The 15786-nt window shown below is 41.6% G+C and overlaps 1 protein-coding gene across 2 annotated transcripts in view; it reads right to left on the minus strand.

The window, feature by feature from the left end:
• LOC124605272 overlaps positions 1-15786 on the minus strand; it is a 277629-nt gene that overhangs the window by 20712 nt on the left and 241131 nt on the right. For both annotated transcript variants that reach the window (XM_047136840.1, XM_047136839.1), the window contains exon 3: positions 1825-2025. In XM_047136840.1, coding sequence (XP_046992796.1) covers positions 1825-2025 — 201 coding nt within the window. The remainder of the gene's footprint in view (positions 1-1824; positions 2026-15786) is intronic.

The raw sequence follows: 15786 nt of genomic DNA on the forward strand, positions 1-15786 counted from the left end.
ATATGCACTGAATGCTGAGTAAAATTTTAGTGTGACTGCTTACTTGAAGTGGTACTGCATCAGCAAACCAATTCATCTGAGCAAGTATTGATTTGTAACCAACCTGACAAGATTTCCACAGTTCCAAAGTTGACAGAAAGAACCAGTTCCTTTACAGTGGTTCAATTTCCAAGATGTTTGTTACTTCCCATCCATCTAAAGAGATGGGAAGATTTCATTTTAACTATTATTCATCTGGGTACCATGGAATTTTGTGTGTTAATCTGTACATGGAAAATATCAGTCTTTGGAAGCCAAATCATTACTATTTGTTTCTGAAATTACATTATAAAGATTTTTTGTAAGAATAAGAGATAGCAATAACATATCTGCACAGCTGCTTAACTACTGAATTAGCTGTCAATGGGATTTTTTCAGACCTATGTCCAAACTACTCATCAGAAAAAAACATGACATTATTATGTGTCTAGATATCACTTACTTAGGTTACACAGAGATGGACACCAAGTATCAATTCTTGATGGATTCCATTTTTTATGATTCCGTTTTAGACTTACTCTCAAGCCCAGACTATGGAATGTTAAAGTTTTTCTGCTTTCTGTTAGGTAAGATTCTTGCCTCCACAAGGTATGTGAAAAAAATCCAATGATGGTGTACGCTTTGAGTATGGTAAAAAATGGCCGCTATTGAGAAGCATGATGAGAAAGCAAAGAATTTTGGAACATTGCAACATTACGATATTACTGATGAATTTAAGTTTTTTGGTAACAAATATAGTTCTGTAATTATTAATGAAATTGTAACATATGTTTATAGGGTTAATGTTAGGATTGAAAGACTAACTCTTGATGATAAAGCTAACAAGAAGATATTTGAAGATCAGGGTGCATTGGAGAAAGTGCGTATAGCATGTAGTAATAAAATGGGTGCTTTTGAGTTGAATCCCCAGAAAGCATCTGGGGTACCTTGGCATAAATATACTAGAAGGAATAGGTTTAAGTTTGTAACGTATTCTAAACCAGAACAAAGTGCAGATATAACTAAAGTTAAGTCTTGGACAGATCTTGAAAAAGAGTGTAAAGTTAAAAATAGGTTGTTTCAAGGGACAAATCCATTTTATATTAGTCTGCAGATTGCTGGTGATGAACCTGAAGAAAATGATAATGTACAGAGTGAAGTTAAATATGTGACATTTATTGTAAGAAATAGAGTGTATATGGCATTTTGTAAGAGGAAAGGTAATGTAATGTTACATTGATATTTTATTCTGACAGTCCCTAAAAAATTTCCTTTTGGGGGTCTTAGACTATCCCAACAATGATCTGTTTTACAGAAATAAAATGAGTACACTCTGTGGGCTGTCTTTTCATAGAATTAGTACTTATCTAGTAAGCAGAAGACATAATTCTGTTTTAGTTTCCAGAACCTACACTGAGAACACATGATACCACTGAAACTTCCTGGTAGATTAAAACTGTGTGGCAGCCTGAGACTGGAACTGGGGCCTTTGCCTTTCACAGACAAGTGGACTTGCTGATGAAAGAAAGATCCTGAGTTCAAGTTTCAGTCTGGTACACAGGTTTCGTGTGCCAGGAAATTTTATATCACCTCACTCACTGCTGCAAAGTTAAAAATCATTCCAGATATGACAGACCCACTTCTGTAATCAAAGTCTAAAATAAAACTTCAGAAAAGCCTTATGTGATGAAGTCTCGCCTGTCTTGTAAGTTTCTGATCACGTTTAAGTGACTCGTCTAATAGTACAGAGTCAATGGCATGCAATCATTCATTTAAAAATTATTAACATTATTTTTAGATGCATACCATTATAGGTGAAGCAGCAGACAATCATGGCAGCAATAAATGATGTCCCACGCTGCCAAGTCATAGACAAATGTTGCAATTTCACAGCAACCAACATTCCAATATTAAGCACTAGGAGTAAATGTAAAGGAATGCCAATAGCAGAGAAGATAACTGCAGCAATTCTCCCAAGCGTTGTTCTAGGAACAGGTGCTCCAAAACCTGGAATAAAAAGCATAGTCAATATAATGTGAAGAAGAACACTTTTTTAGTATTTACAGAAAATCCATTACGGACAGTGAAATAGATCATTTTATGCATTACTAATGCAAAGAAAGAGTATTAGTCTTCTCAAGAACCATACTGGCTATCACATGCGATGTTTGAAAAAACACATCAGCACGGCCAAATTACAATAGAACCCAGCTACTGTTGATAATACATCAAGTGTTTTAGTATTTTGTGTATTAAACAATGCATAGCAAAATAAGATGCACTTATGGGTACTGCAGCAATTGTCAACATTCTCATCTTTAACAGAGAATCTTTTGCAAGATGATGTTTCCAATAAAACTTCTTCCTTCTCTTACAATTCAAAGTAGTCTTGTTTTATTCAAGTACTAGATTTCACATGTATGTAATGAGCCATGTTTCACATAAGATAATTGAAAGTATGACGATGACTATGAAAGGTTTTTAGGGTGCTTGACATCTGGGGCTTTAGGCTTATCCACTATAAATGGAAGTGAGGCTGTTATTACAATGTAAGCCTATCCTGAAGATGAGAGCTTGTTTCTCTCAAAATGTGATGACTGAAATGTGATTCCCACTACTAAATTCATGTGTTGGTCTGTTTCACATCTCCTAAACCATTGGACTGAGTTCCACTGCATTTGGCACACATACTACTTATTGTCTGGAAGAAAGTACTGTGTGGTGGTAGGGGGAGTGGGGCTATGTACCACCTAGGGGGCCATTGGGCTGGGGTGGGGGTGGGGGAGAAAAGAGTTTGGCACATATACTACTCATTGTCTGGAAGAAAGTACTGTGTGGTGGTGGGGGGAGGGGGGGGGAGGGCTATGTACCACCTAGGGGGCCGTTGGGCTGGGGTGGGGGTCGGGGAGAAAAGAGTTGGTAGTGACTGACATCTAGGCTGCCCTGCACATCTGACATGTTATCTTGGTAGTATCTGAATGTGTTGCAGGGGGTATATCTGCAAATGGGGACAGCTAGGCATAAAGATGGGGTAGGAGGAGATGTATAGTTAAAGGGGGATGATGAGATTGACAGACAAAAAAAAAGGAGATGGACAGATAGTACTAGTAGGAGATGGGCAGGGAGGAGGGAGGAGGGGGGAGGGGGTGGGGGCAGAGAGAGGGGTAGGTGGAGTTGGACCATATTCATATGCTGTCAAAGCTCCAGTTAAAAGGCTACATCCATAAATTTGAGCCTTTAGCTCCTACACTAAAGTACTAAAGTGTGATTAACAAGGTAAAACATTAACAGGCTCATTTCTAACTTAGGGTGGAGTTAGGGTGGAGTCTAGCAATACACAAAATTTTAAAATGAATATCACATTTATGCAGCTTTACTGTATGATTAAATGATGATGGCATCCTCTTGGGTAAAATATTCCAGAGGTAAAATAGTCCCCCATTCGGATCTCCGGGCGGGGACTACTCAAGAGGACGTCTTTATCAGGAGAAAAAAAACTGGCATTCTACAGATCGGAGCATAGAATATCAGATCCCTTAATCAGGCAGGTAGGTTAGAAAATTTAAAAAGGGAAATGGATAGGTTAAAGTTAGATATAGTGGGAATTAGTGAAGTTCAGTGGCAGGAGGAACAAGACTTTTGGTCAGGTGAATACAGGGTTATAAATACAAAATCAAATAGGGGTAATGCAGGAGTAGGTTTAATAATGAATTTAAAAAAAAAAAAAAGGAGTGCGGGTAAGCTACTACAAACAGCATAGTGAACGCATTATTGTGGCCAAGATAGACACGAAGCCCACGCCTCCTACAGGGGTACAAGTTTATACGCCAACTAGCTCTGCAGATGATGAAGAAGTTGATGAAGTGTATGATAAGATAAAAGAAATTATTCAGGTATGTGAAGGGAGATGAAAATTTAATAGTCATGGGTGACTGGAATTTGATAGTAGGAAAAGGAAGCAAAGGAAACATAGTAGTTGAATATGGATTGGGGGTAAGAAATGAAAGAGGAAGCTGCCTGGTAGAATTTTGAACAGAGCGTAACTTAATCATAGCTAAAAATTGCTTCAAGAATCATAAAAGAAGGCTGTATACATGGAAGAAGCCTGGAGATACTCGAAGGTTTCAGACAGATTATATAATGGTAAGACAGAGATTTAGGAACCAGGTTTTAAATTGTAAGCCATTTCCAGGGGCAGATGTGGACTCTGACCACAATCTATTTGTGATGAACTGTAGATTAAAACTGAAGAAACAGCAGAAAGGTGGGAATTTAAGGAGATGGGATCTGGATAAACTGACAGAACCAGAGATTGTAGAGAGTTTCAGGGAGAGCATAAGGGAACAATTGACAGGAACTGGGGAAAGAAATACAGTAGTAGAAAAATGGGTAGCTTTCAGGGATGAAATAGTGAAGGCAGCAGAGGGTCAAGTAGGTAAAAAGATGAGGGCTAGTAGAAATCCTTGGGTAACAGAAGAAATATTGAATTTAATTGATGAAAGGAGAAAATATAAAAATGCAGTAAGTGAAACAGGCAAAAAGGAATACAAACGTCTCAAAAATGAGATCGACAGGAAGTGCAAAATGGCTAACCAGGGATGGCTAGAGGACAAATGTAAGTATGTAGAGGCCTATCTCACTAGGGGTAAGATAGATACCGCCTACAGGAAAATTAAAGAGACCTTTGGAGATAAGAGAACGACTTGTATGAATATCAAGAGCTCAGATGGAAACCCAGTTCTAAGCAAAGAAGGGAAAGCAGAAAGGTGGAAGGAGTATATAGAGGGTCTATACAAGGGCGATGTACTTGAGGACAATATTATGGAAATGGAAGAGGATGTAGATGAAGATGAAATGGGGGATATGATACTGCGTGAAGAGTTTGACAGAGCACTGAAAGACCTGAGTCGAAACAAGGCCCCCGGAGTAGACAATATTCCATTGGAACTACTGACGGCCGTGGGAGAGCCAGTCCTGACAAAACTCTACCATCTGGTGAGCAAGATGTATGAAACGGGTGAAATACCCTCAGACTTCGAGAAGAATATAATAATTCCAATCCCAAAGAAAGCAGGTGTTGACAGATGTGAAAATTACCGAACTATCAGCTTAATAAGTCACAGCTGCAAAATACTAACACGAATTCTTTACAGACGAATGGAAAAACTAGTAGAAACCAACCTCGAGGAAGATCAGTTTGGATTCCGTAGAAACACTGGAACACGTGAGGCAATACTGACCTTACGACTTATCTTAGAAGAAAGATTAAGGAAAGGCAAACCTACGTTTCTAGCATTTGTAGACTTAGAGAAAGCTTTTGACAATGTTGACTGGAATACTCTCTTTCAAATTCTGAAGGTGGCAGGGGTAAAATACAGGGAGCGAAAGGCTATTTACAATTTGTACAGGAACCAGATGGCAGTTATAAGAGTCGAGGGGCATGAAAGAGATGCAGTGGTTGGGAAGGGAGTGAGACAGGGTTGTAGCCCCTCCCCAATGTTATTCAATCTGTATATTGAACAAGCAGTTAAAAAAAAAAAGAAAAATTCGGAGTAGGTATTAAAATCCATGGAGAAGAAATAAAAACTTTGAGGTTTGGCGATGACATTGTAATTCTGTCAGAGACAGCAAGGGACCTGGAAGAGCAGCTGAATGGAATGGACAGTGTCTTGAAAGGAGGATATAAGATGAACATCAACAAAAGCAAAACGAGGATGATGGAATGTAGTCGAATGAAGTTGGATGATACTGAGGGAATTAGATTAGGAAATGAGACACTTAAAGTAGTAAAGGAGTTTTGCTATTTGCGGAGCAAAATAACTGATGATGGTCGAAGTAGAGAGGATATAAAATGTAGACTGGCAATGGCAAGGAAAGCGTTTCTGAAGAAGAGAAATTTTTTAACATCGAGTATAGATTTAAGTGTCAGGAAGTCGTTTCTGAAAGTATTTGTATGGAGTGTAGCCATGTATGGAAGTGATACGTGGACGATAAATAGTTTGGACAAGAAGAGAATAGAAGCTTTTGAAATGTGGTGCTACAGAAGAATACTGGAGATTAGATGGGTAGATTACATAACTAATGAGGAGGCATTGAATAGAATTGGGGAGAAGAGGAGTTTGTGGCACAACTTGCAAGAAGAAGGGATCAGTTGGTAGGACATGTTCTGAAGCATCAAGGGATCACCAATTTAGTATTGGAGGGCAGCGTGGAGGGTAAAAATTTTAGAGGGAGACCAAGAGATGAATACACTAAGCAGATTCGGAAGGATGTAGGTTGCAGTAGATACTGGGAGACGAAGAAGCTTGCATAGGATAGAGTAGCATGGAGAGCTGCATCAAACCAGTCTCAGGACTGAAGACAACAACAACAACAACAACAACAACAACAACATCTCATTCACCTCATCATCAGCTAAAATGAGGCATATTCCTACTTAAACTTGCTTTTACCCTGTTGCGCTAAAATGAAATAAGCACTTGAAATGAGTCATTCAGGCTATTTCTGTTGTCTTTGGAACGGTAGAATATTGCCATGTTTGTACATAATCAATAATTGCTCAGAACCGTATGTTCATCTTAGATAACACATCTCAAGTAAGCAGATCACACTACAACTTAAATTAGCAATCACAGTGAAATGTATGTGCTACAGACACCACAAAGAAGTGGTTTCTCTTACCATAGAAAAGACTTGTGCGGAATAGGGCAATGTGACAAACAGAAGAGATCAGTGTCAGATTGTCTCACCTCTATGCCTGAAGGAGGAATACCATAGCTGAAGTGCTGGCTTCCCAATCTTCACTAAAAGCAACTTCCTGCCTGCCAATCATGCTTGCTGATTTCCCTGAATCCTTACGTGTCCTTGTACCCAGAATAATGCTACAGTCTTCCTGAACAATTTGTTAGCAGGAGAAGAAGGAAACAATGTATCATTTGAATCACTTTCTCTGCTAGATAGATCTATTAAATAGCTTGGATGATAAAGTCTAAGAAATAGAATTATGTGACATTTCTGTTTATCCATACAGTCATAATAAAACCTATCCATCCAAGTGTAAGATAAGAGTACAAAAGAATGGACTATTCATGTAAATGAATAAATTCAGATAGATTTATAGAAATGTAAAAAAAAACTTTCTATCAGTTGTTAAACAGTAGAAGTTTGTTGAGGGAAAAGCTCCTTGTTGAACAGTCTAGCTTGTTCTGCCTTGCAGCACAGACAATGGTATGTGTAAGGGTCAAATCTTGTACTTCATATAGTTCTATAGCAATGTCACTGCATAAGGTGGTTTTAGCATGAGTTTGCAGCAGATATACCTGTAAGTCAGGTGTGGGCTTGTTAATAATAACTTTGTGCAACACGAAGTAGCAAGGTATGTCAGGCTGACATGGGTGTAAGAGTTGCCAAAACAGCTTGCTCAGCAGTATTGGAAGTAACTCTTAACATAAGCTGCTGTCAAAACCTAATGCGGTCCTGTGCATGACTTGAAGAGATGCATTCGCAAAATATATGCACACTGCCAAGTATAAATAGGTGACAGTCAAGTAATAGGGCCAGCCAGCAGCAGGCCAGACCAGGCCTTCCAGCAACAAGGTCAACTTCTGTCCGGAGGCATGGGGTCACATACTGGCTACTGCAGAGGACTTCTTCCCACCAGCATCTGCCTTCTTCTGTCATGAGGAATGGGTCAGCATGATGTGAGTGCTACTTGCCACAACTGTCTACAAAATCATGGAAAACATTGAACTTACAACAACATCAGGAGACAAGAAGAATCGCATTCCAGTGAAGAGTGTTGCAGCTAATGCCCTCGTCGATGAACCCTGTGTATTTCTTGGATGTTCTCTTAAGTTCAGCTTGGATATAAATGACACTTTCTCACATGGAAATGGATGGTTCACCATTGCCATAGTAAGAGGTGGTAGCGGAGTTCCTAGTATACCTGGTTTTGAAAGTTTTAATGATAGAGATGTAATTGTCTATCATACCTATCATATCTTTGAAATTGGTAGTACAGACTTTGGTAAATCAGCTTATGACTCAACCTCTCCATTTGTCTTGTATACTCGTAGCTAGAGTTCACTCATAGCAAGAGAGTTCACTGCTGGGGTAACATCCTCATTGTGGCTGTTGCTACTGAGCCAAGGGCAATGGGGCTGCATCCTCAGCAAAGCAGAGTGACCAAATTGCCAAGTGAGAGGAATTTGATGCGAGTGAGATGACAGACACCTGTCGTGCCTGAGGCAGAGGAGAATAAAATGTTTACAGATTGCCACAGGATCTCTCTGTAGCTGTGAGCTGCCATGTGCCTTCCCCACAGCCCCTACTCCAACATTCCAGCACCTCTGGTGACTTCATCTGGTGTCATAGTAGTGAGCATCATCTTTGAAGTATGGTGTTTGGATCCATCACCTACATAATCTGCAAGAGCCATCTGCATGCAGCAGTTACAACAGGTGGTGAGTGATGGGTAGTTTCGTTTTTGAATGTGTAGGAGGAATGAGAGATTGGGAGATGCAGATTACAAATTTTTTGAAGTGATATGTTGGTTATTAAGGAAGGGTGTCAAGAAACATTTACTATTGTTTTATTATGAAATGAGATTTGTAGTATTAGAAACCTGTTGTTTCACTTCACAAAAGGGGCATGAATTGTACTCTTTGGTATGTGTAAGATGCAGCCAATGTAATTTTTTGGGACTTTCTGCACCTTGTACTGAGTTTGCAGCTCTAGAGTGTTATATTTGTCACCATTTCTGCCAATATGCAAGTCAATGTTTTGAGTCTAAGTGGTACGTCATAGGAATTAATGTTGTTTTGTTCTGTGTTGTATTTGAGTGGTTTACTATAATAAGCAATAAAGGAGTTTTTCATTTTGTGGTTGTGTGGTTTGAGATTTGGGTTGAAGGGTGAAAGCTACACAATGGCTGAGTCAGGAATGCAAGGTCTATTGGAACCTGAGGCAGCATGGATTTTATTGGAAAAGGTAGCTCAATCAACACCAGATAATATGCATTTAAGCAATAGTAGCCAGGGATGAGCAGTTGTCATTGGCTCAAGTGCAACAACAGGAGAGAGATCTGGCTGCCATGGGGTTGATTGTGCTGTTTTTGGGTAGAGCTTCTGAAGATGTGTGTTCTTTTGTAGTGGATCTAGAGATGTTGGACTGATAATCAGCTATTGCACATGGCTAAGTTGCAGTTGTGGGAGAAGCTGAAACATATGTGAGGTGTTCTGAGGCCTCAAGAAAGGTGACAGAGTTTGAACAGTTGAAGGAATGATTGTTGCAGAGATATAAGAATAGTGCAGTGTACTTTCAGGAAAGGCTGAGAATGATGGCAAAGAGGAAATGGTGGAGATATTAAAATTCAGGAAAAGAGAGATGGATGAGTGCACATGAATTGGGACAAAGTGCTGAGGCGAATAAGGTCCTGGTACAAGAGGCCAAGAAGAGGGCACTTGATGTCTTTTTGATGGGGTTGCTGGCAAATATGCCTAGAAAGATGCATAAATGTATGCTGAGGGATTTGTATTCTACTATTCAGTTGGCAGTTGAGTATGAGGAAATAGACATAGAAACTGCAGTATGTGATAAGTGTTTTCAATTAGCATAAGGTGTTATAAGAGTAATCATATAGGACATGTGCAGAAGCAGTGTCCCCAGCCACAAGAGAATAGGGGTAGAGGTGGTAATCAGCAACAAAGAAGATGGCGAAGCAGGCACAGTATCGTTAATTAAATGACAGAGGGAGCCCAAGGTCAACCTAAAGGAGTTCCCATTTGATTCCAATGCTACAAGCACATATGCAGAGGTGGAAGTTCAGTGGTAGGATTTATAGGAACCAGGAAATTTAAGTTTTGTCTGACACAGGGGTGCATGTATCTGTGGCTAGTAAGAGCCTAGTAAGTCAAAGGAAGTTGAACCCATCATGTTATAGGTTGCATGGAGTAGGAGATGCAGAGGTCACATCATTGCAGTCAGTGCACATGGATTTTCAAATAGGGAAGGTTCAATTTATTCAGTGCACGGAGGTTGCACCACTTGTGAGTGAAGGTTATGACATGATCCTAGGGGTAGATTTCTTGATACAGTTTCATGTCAAAATTGTTCTTGGACAGTGAACTGTGGAGCTTAGTGGAATGTTATTTCAGCCAGGGGAAAGCACTGTCAATGCAGAACTCCCATGAGGGCCATCCAAAGTAAAGAACAAACCAATTGAACAGTGTACATTAGCATTAAAGCTCAGTTGACATGATTGTGTTTCCAGTGCCACCAGGGAGTTACTTTGGGTGAATGCCGAGTCAAGTCTACCTACGAGTATAGTGTGTGTTGTAGAAGAAAATGGCATGTTGTGAAATGTAATATTGGATACATACAGGAGGGAACAGTGGGTGAGTAATATGCATGAACGTGGATAATTATAGCATAATGGAAGTGAATCTGAGGAAAGAGAGATTGACAGCAAATTTAGATGTTCTGGATGAGGAGGATCAGTGCACAAGAAGTGCCCATACTGAACAACTACAAGCCACCAACAGAACTGCATTATGTAAGAAAACTGAGAATTTGAAAGGAGTGGAGAAGGAGTGGATGGAGGAATTGTTAAGAAATTTGAGGATTTTTTTTATCCCCTTAGGGGCCATTGCCAGCAACTCCAATAGTTTAGCACAGAATATCAACAGGGAACGAAGAGCCAGTATACTGTAAACCCTATTGTATACCAAGGTATTTGCAACTGACAGTGGAGGATTTAATTAACCAACAGCTAGCTGATGGTACAAAAAAAACATAGTATTAGTGCCTGGGGAGCTGGGATCATGGTTGTGCCAAATTAGTAATACAGGTTCTGCTGGGACTATCATTGTCTCAACAGCAAGGCAGTAATGGATGCATTCCCTATTCCAAACATATCTGAGACTTTGGATCATTCGGGACAGTGCCAGTACTTTACAACCATGGATCTGAAAAGCAGTTATCATCTGTTAGAAGTGGCTGTGGAGGATCATCTGAAACCTGCATTGTCCATGCCCAGAGGCCACTACAAATACAGTCCAAAGAATGCTTCTGCAACTTTTCAGAGATTGTTGGACAGTGTGTTGAAGGGTTTGAAACCACGGCAGTAACTCATATACCTAAATGACATTTTAGTATTTTCGAGTAGCATGGGACAGCATAGGCAGCATCTAAGGGAAGTTTTTAAGAGGTTGTGAATGGCACATTTCACATTGTGCCGGGGGAAGTGTCATTTTGAATTGGAGGAGGTGAGATTTTTGGGCCATGTTATTAGTAAGAATGGAATGCAGATGGACCAAAGGTTGGTACAGGCAGTGTGCGATTTTCAGGATGTTGAATTTCTATAGAAAATTTGTGACATAACATGGCCATTGATACAGTTATGACGTTTGAGTGGACAGGGGAGTGTGAGGAAGCATATGACAGATTAACGGAAATGTTGACATTGAGTGCAGCTAACAGATTTTGAGAATGAGTTTATTCTGGAATGTGATGCATCTAATGAGGCACTGAAATGTGTTCTTAGCCAGGAAATTGATGGGAAGGAGCGATCTGTGGCCTGTGTGTAAAGACAATTTAATACGACAGAGAGGAATTACTTGCTGACAGAGAGGGAAATGGTTAGTGTGATTTATGGGGTTATACATTTTAATGTTATTTGCACAGGAAAAAATTTCGTGTGGTAACAGACCAAGCTGCTGTGGGGCTTCAACGCATAGTGAGCTTGACTATGGAGTCATACACAAGCCACGGAAAAAGTATAGTAATGCTGATGCACTAAGCAGAAAAGTGGCAATGGTGGAAGTCCTGTGTCACGATGTTGAGGTATGGCAGAAAATGCAGGACACTGAAGGTAATTGTAAGCAATACTAGAAACAGTGACAGTTTAGCAGCACATATGAGAGTCTTTTGTGCAAAGAAATGAGGTTAGGACTATAAGTAGTGGTACCAGCAAAGTTGAAGGAGGAAGTATTAAGGGAAGCACATAATCATGTATTGTCTAATCATGGGGGATGTACGTCGACCAGTAGGAGAGTGATGGAGGAATGATGTAGACCAGTATGTGAGGAGATATATACAGAGTGTGCAAAGGGCCAATTTGAGTCACTGCAGAGGTTGCCAGAAATGTCAAATCCATTTTCTACGTAGGGAACTGATGTCACAGGACTGTTCAGTTGAACTCATTCTGATGATAATAGACCATTTTTTTTTGAGATGCATAGAAATGGGAGCCATGTCAAATCAGCAGGTGATGATGGTTGTGCAGGAGTTGGTGAACAACTGGATTCTGAAGTTTGGTGTACCTGAAACTGACCAGGTCACCAATTTTATGTCAGAGTTACTGAAGTAAATTTGTCACTTGCTGAATATAAAGAAGTTGAGAGCAAGCATACTGCATCCACAGGCAAATGGGAGGATGGAGCATGTGCACAGAATGATTGGTAAGATAGTGGGTTACTACGTAAACTCACATGTTCAGGACTGCGATTAATATCTGGAGTATGTCATCTGCACTTACAGATCAAAAGTCCACATGAGAACTGGTTTGTTTTCATATGAGATAGTATATAGATGGAAAATGCCATCTTCTTTTGAACTGATAGATGTAGGAAAGGGAAGACATGGGGAATCAGCGCACGAGTTAATGAAATTGGTTCAGGAGGTATGGAAATGAATGCAAAAAGCAAACAGAAGATCTTTGGAAACACAGGAGTAGGCAGTGAGACGAACAACGAGTTTGCCACAGTATACACTCCTGGAAATTGAAATAAGAACACCGTGAATTCATTGTCCCAGGAAGGGGAAACTTTATTGACACATTCCTGGGGTCAGATACATCACATGATCACACTGACAGAACCACAGGCACATAGACACAGGCAACAGAGCATGCACAATGTCGGCACTAGTATAGTGTATATCCACCTTTCGCAGCAATGCAGGCTGCTATTCTCCCATGGAGACGATCGTAGAGATGCTGGATGTAGTCCTGTGGAACAGCTTGCCATGCCATTTCCACCTGGCGCCTCAGTTGGACCAGCGTTTGTGCTGGACGTGCAGACCGCGTGAGACGACGCTTCATCCAGTCCCAAACATGCTCGATGGGGGACAGATCCGGAGATCTTGCTGGCCAGGGTAGTTGACTTACACCTTCTAGAGCACGTTGGGTGGCACGGGATACATGCGGACGTGCATTGTCCTGTTGGAACAGCAAGTTCCCTTGCCGGTCTAGGAATGGTAGAACGATGGGTTCGATGACGGTTTGGATGTACCGTGCACTATTCAGTGTCCCCTCGACGATCACCAGTGGTGTACGGCCAGTGTAGGAGATCGCTCCCCACACCATGATGCCGGGTGTTGGCCCTGTGTGCCTCGGTCATATGCAGTCCTGATTGTGGCGCTCACCTGCACGGCGCCAAACACGCATACGACCATCATTGGCACCAAGGCAGAAGCGATTCTCATCGCTGAAGACGACACGTCTCCATTCGTCCCTCCATTCACGCCTGTCGCGACACCACTGGAGGCGGGCTGCACGATGTTGGGGCGTGAGCGGAAGACGGCCTAACGGTGTGCGGGACCGTAGCCCAGCTTCATGGAGATGGTTGCGAATGGTCCTCGCCGATACCCCAGGAGCAACAGTGTCCCTAATTTGCTGGGAAGTGGCAGTGCGGTCCCCTACGGCACTGCGTAGGATCCTACGGTCTTTGCTTGCATCCGTGCGTCGCTGCGGTCCGGTCCCAGGTCGACGGGCACGTGCACCTTCCGCCGACCACTGGCGACAACATCGATGTACTATGGAGACCTCACGCCCCACGTGTTGACCAATTCGGCGGTACGTCCACCCGGCCTCCCGCATGCCCACTATACGCCCTCGCTCAAAGTCCGTCAACTGCACATACGGTTCACGTCCACGCTGTCGCGGCATGCTACCAGTGTTAAAGACTACGATGGAGCTCCGTATGCCACGGCAAACTGGCTGCCACTGACGGCGGCGGTGCACAAATGCTGCGCAGCTAGCGCCATTCGACGGCCAACACCGCGGTTCCTGTTGTGTCCGCTGTGCCGTGCGTGTGATCATTGCTTGTACAGCCCTCTCGCAGTGTCCGGAGCAAGTATGGTGGGTCTGACACACCGGTGTCAATGTGTTCTTTTTTCCATTTCCAGGAGTGTAGAATGGCACAATGGGTGATGCTGTTGAGCCCATATATGCCAAAAGGGAAGACCAAGAAAGTCATCACCAGGTGTTAAGGGCCATGTCAGATAGTAGAAAATCACCTCACCTGTCAAATTTAAATTTCAATTGGCCAGAAGAATGAAAATTGCACACATTGGGCTTCTGCAGCTGTTTAAGGGTTGTCCAGATGTAATTCCAGTTATTTTGAAGGGGAAAAAAAAGAAAGAAGAAAAAGGTAGAGTGAAGGGAGGAACAGAGATATGTGATTGGTCCATAGCATGAAGTGCCATAAGTGTTGTGATCTAGAAAGTAGTAGGAAGTACGTGCAATTTTTTCTATTACCTAGTAGTTAATGACCATTCCATTTTGTTGTAATTTAGTTATGTTGTTTGAATTTATGTGTACTACAGACCTGTTATGGGCAGCAGTCTTTTGAAAAGGGAGGAAGTTTGATCGTGATCCTCGTCCTCAGTTTACTGAAAATGAGAACTTGGTGGTGGTGCATCTCATCATCCTCATCGGCATGGATGCCTTGCCGGTCCAGCACATGGATGGAGGAATAAAGTACTCAAGGAAGGAGGATGTGGTGGTGATGAATCATCAGTATATATTAAGGTTAGTATTGAATGCGTGGGAGATGTGGAATGAAGTGAGGGGACTGGAGCAGACATTTGATTAGCATAAATGGGTTGTAAAAAGCAAAGGAGTTCTTAGCGAAGTAGCAGGGGAATATGAGAAATGCATCAGGCATATGGAATGCTACAGGAATGTATGGTACCAGTGGTGGAAGCCACACCACATGGAAGGCGAAAAAGGGGTTGCTTGAACACAGGTGGACAGTGTTTGGAAAGGCAGAGGAGAGCAATGTTAGTGAACTGAACAGCACAGTGGAAACTGTAAAGAAATTGGCAGAGGGGAGTATAGCAATAGAGGTGTGGTACATGACCCACATAGAGTTGGGGAGGGTGGGGGTGGGTGGTTCCTGAACAACATGTTAATACGTTTGTTTGTGTGGCCATCTTCCACAGCAGCTGTTAACATCCGTTATTATAAGTTATCTGTCTTGAGTTGACTGCAATGTAATCAAAAAGAATTACACCAGACACACTTTGCTTTTATTTACAAAGCATCTTCTGTGGTATTCTGTAAATTGGATACACACATTTGTACATTTATTTTGTATTTTTTGAGTCTTTAAGGTTAAGAACAGTGTTTTCTTTATAAAGTTGGTCTGCAAGCTACTTACGATGTTTCTTTATGTAATCTGCTCCTTCCCCTCTTGCTAGCAGTGGTTGGTGTCGACAGGCTTCATTTCACATCTGCAGTTTTTGGCATTTTGCGTTATTTCCTATGCTGCACTATTTACAGTTGACTTACTTAATTGTTTCTCATGCATCACTGCCACAGTGTTTATGCCTAATCGTTTGTTTGAGTGAGTGTTGCCAACCTATGAAACGATATTTTGTGTGTGTGTGGGGGGGGGGGGGGGGGGGAGGGGGGGGGAGAGAGAGAGAGAGAGAGAGAGAGAGAGAGAGAGAGAGAGAGAGAGAAGAGAGTGTTAGTGAAATTGTCTT

Source organism: Schistocerca americana, chromosome 3, assembly GCF_021461395.2.
Source record: "Schistocerca americana isolate TAMUIC-IGC-003095 chromosome 3, iqSchAmer2.1, whole genome shotgun sequence".
NCBI classification, from domain to species: domain Eukaryota; kingdom Metazoa; phylum Arthropoda; class Insecta; order Orthoptera; family Acrididae; genus Schistocerca; species Schistocerca americana.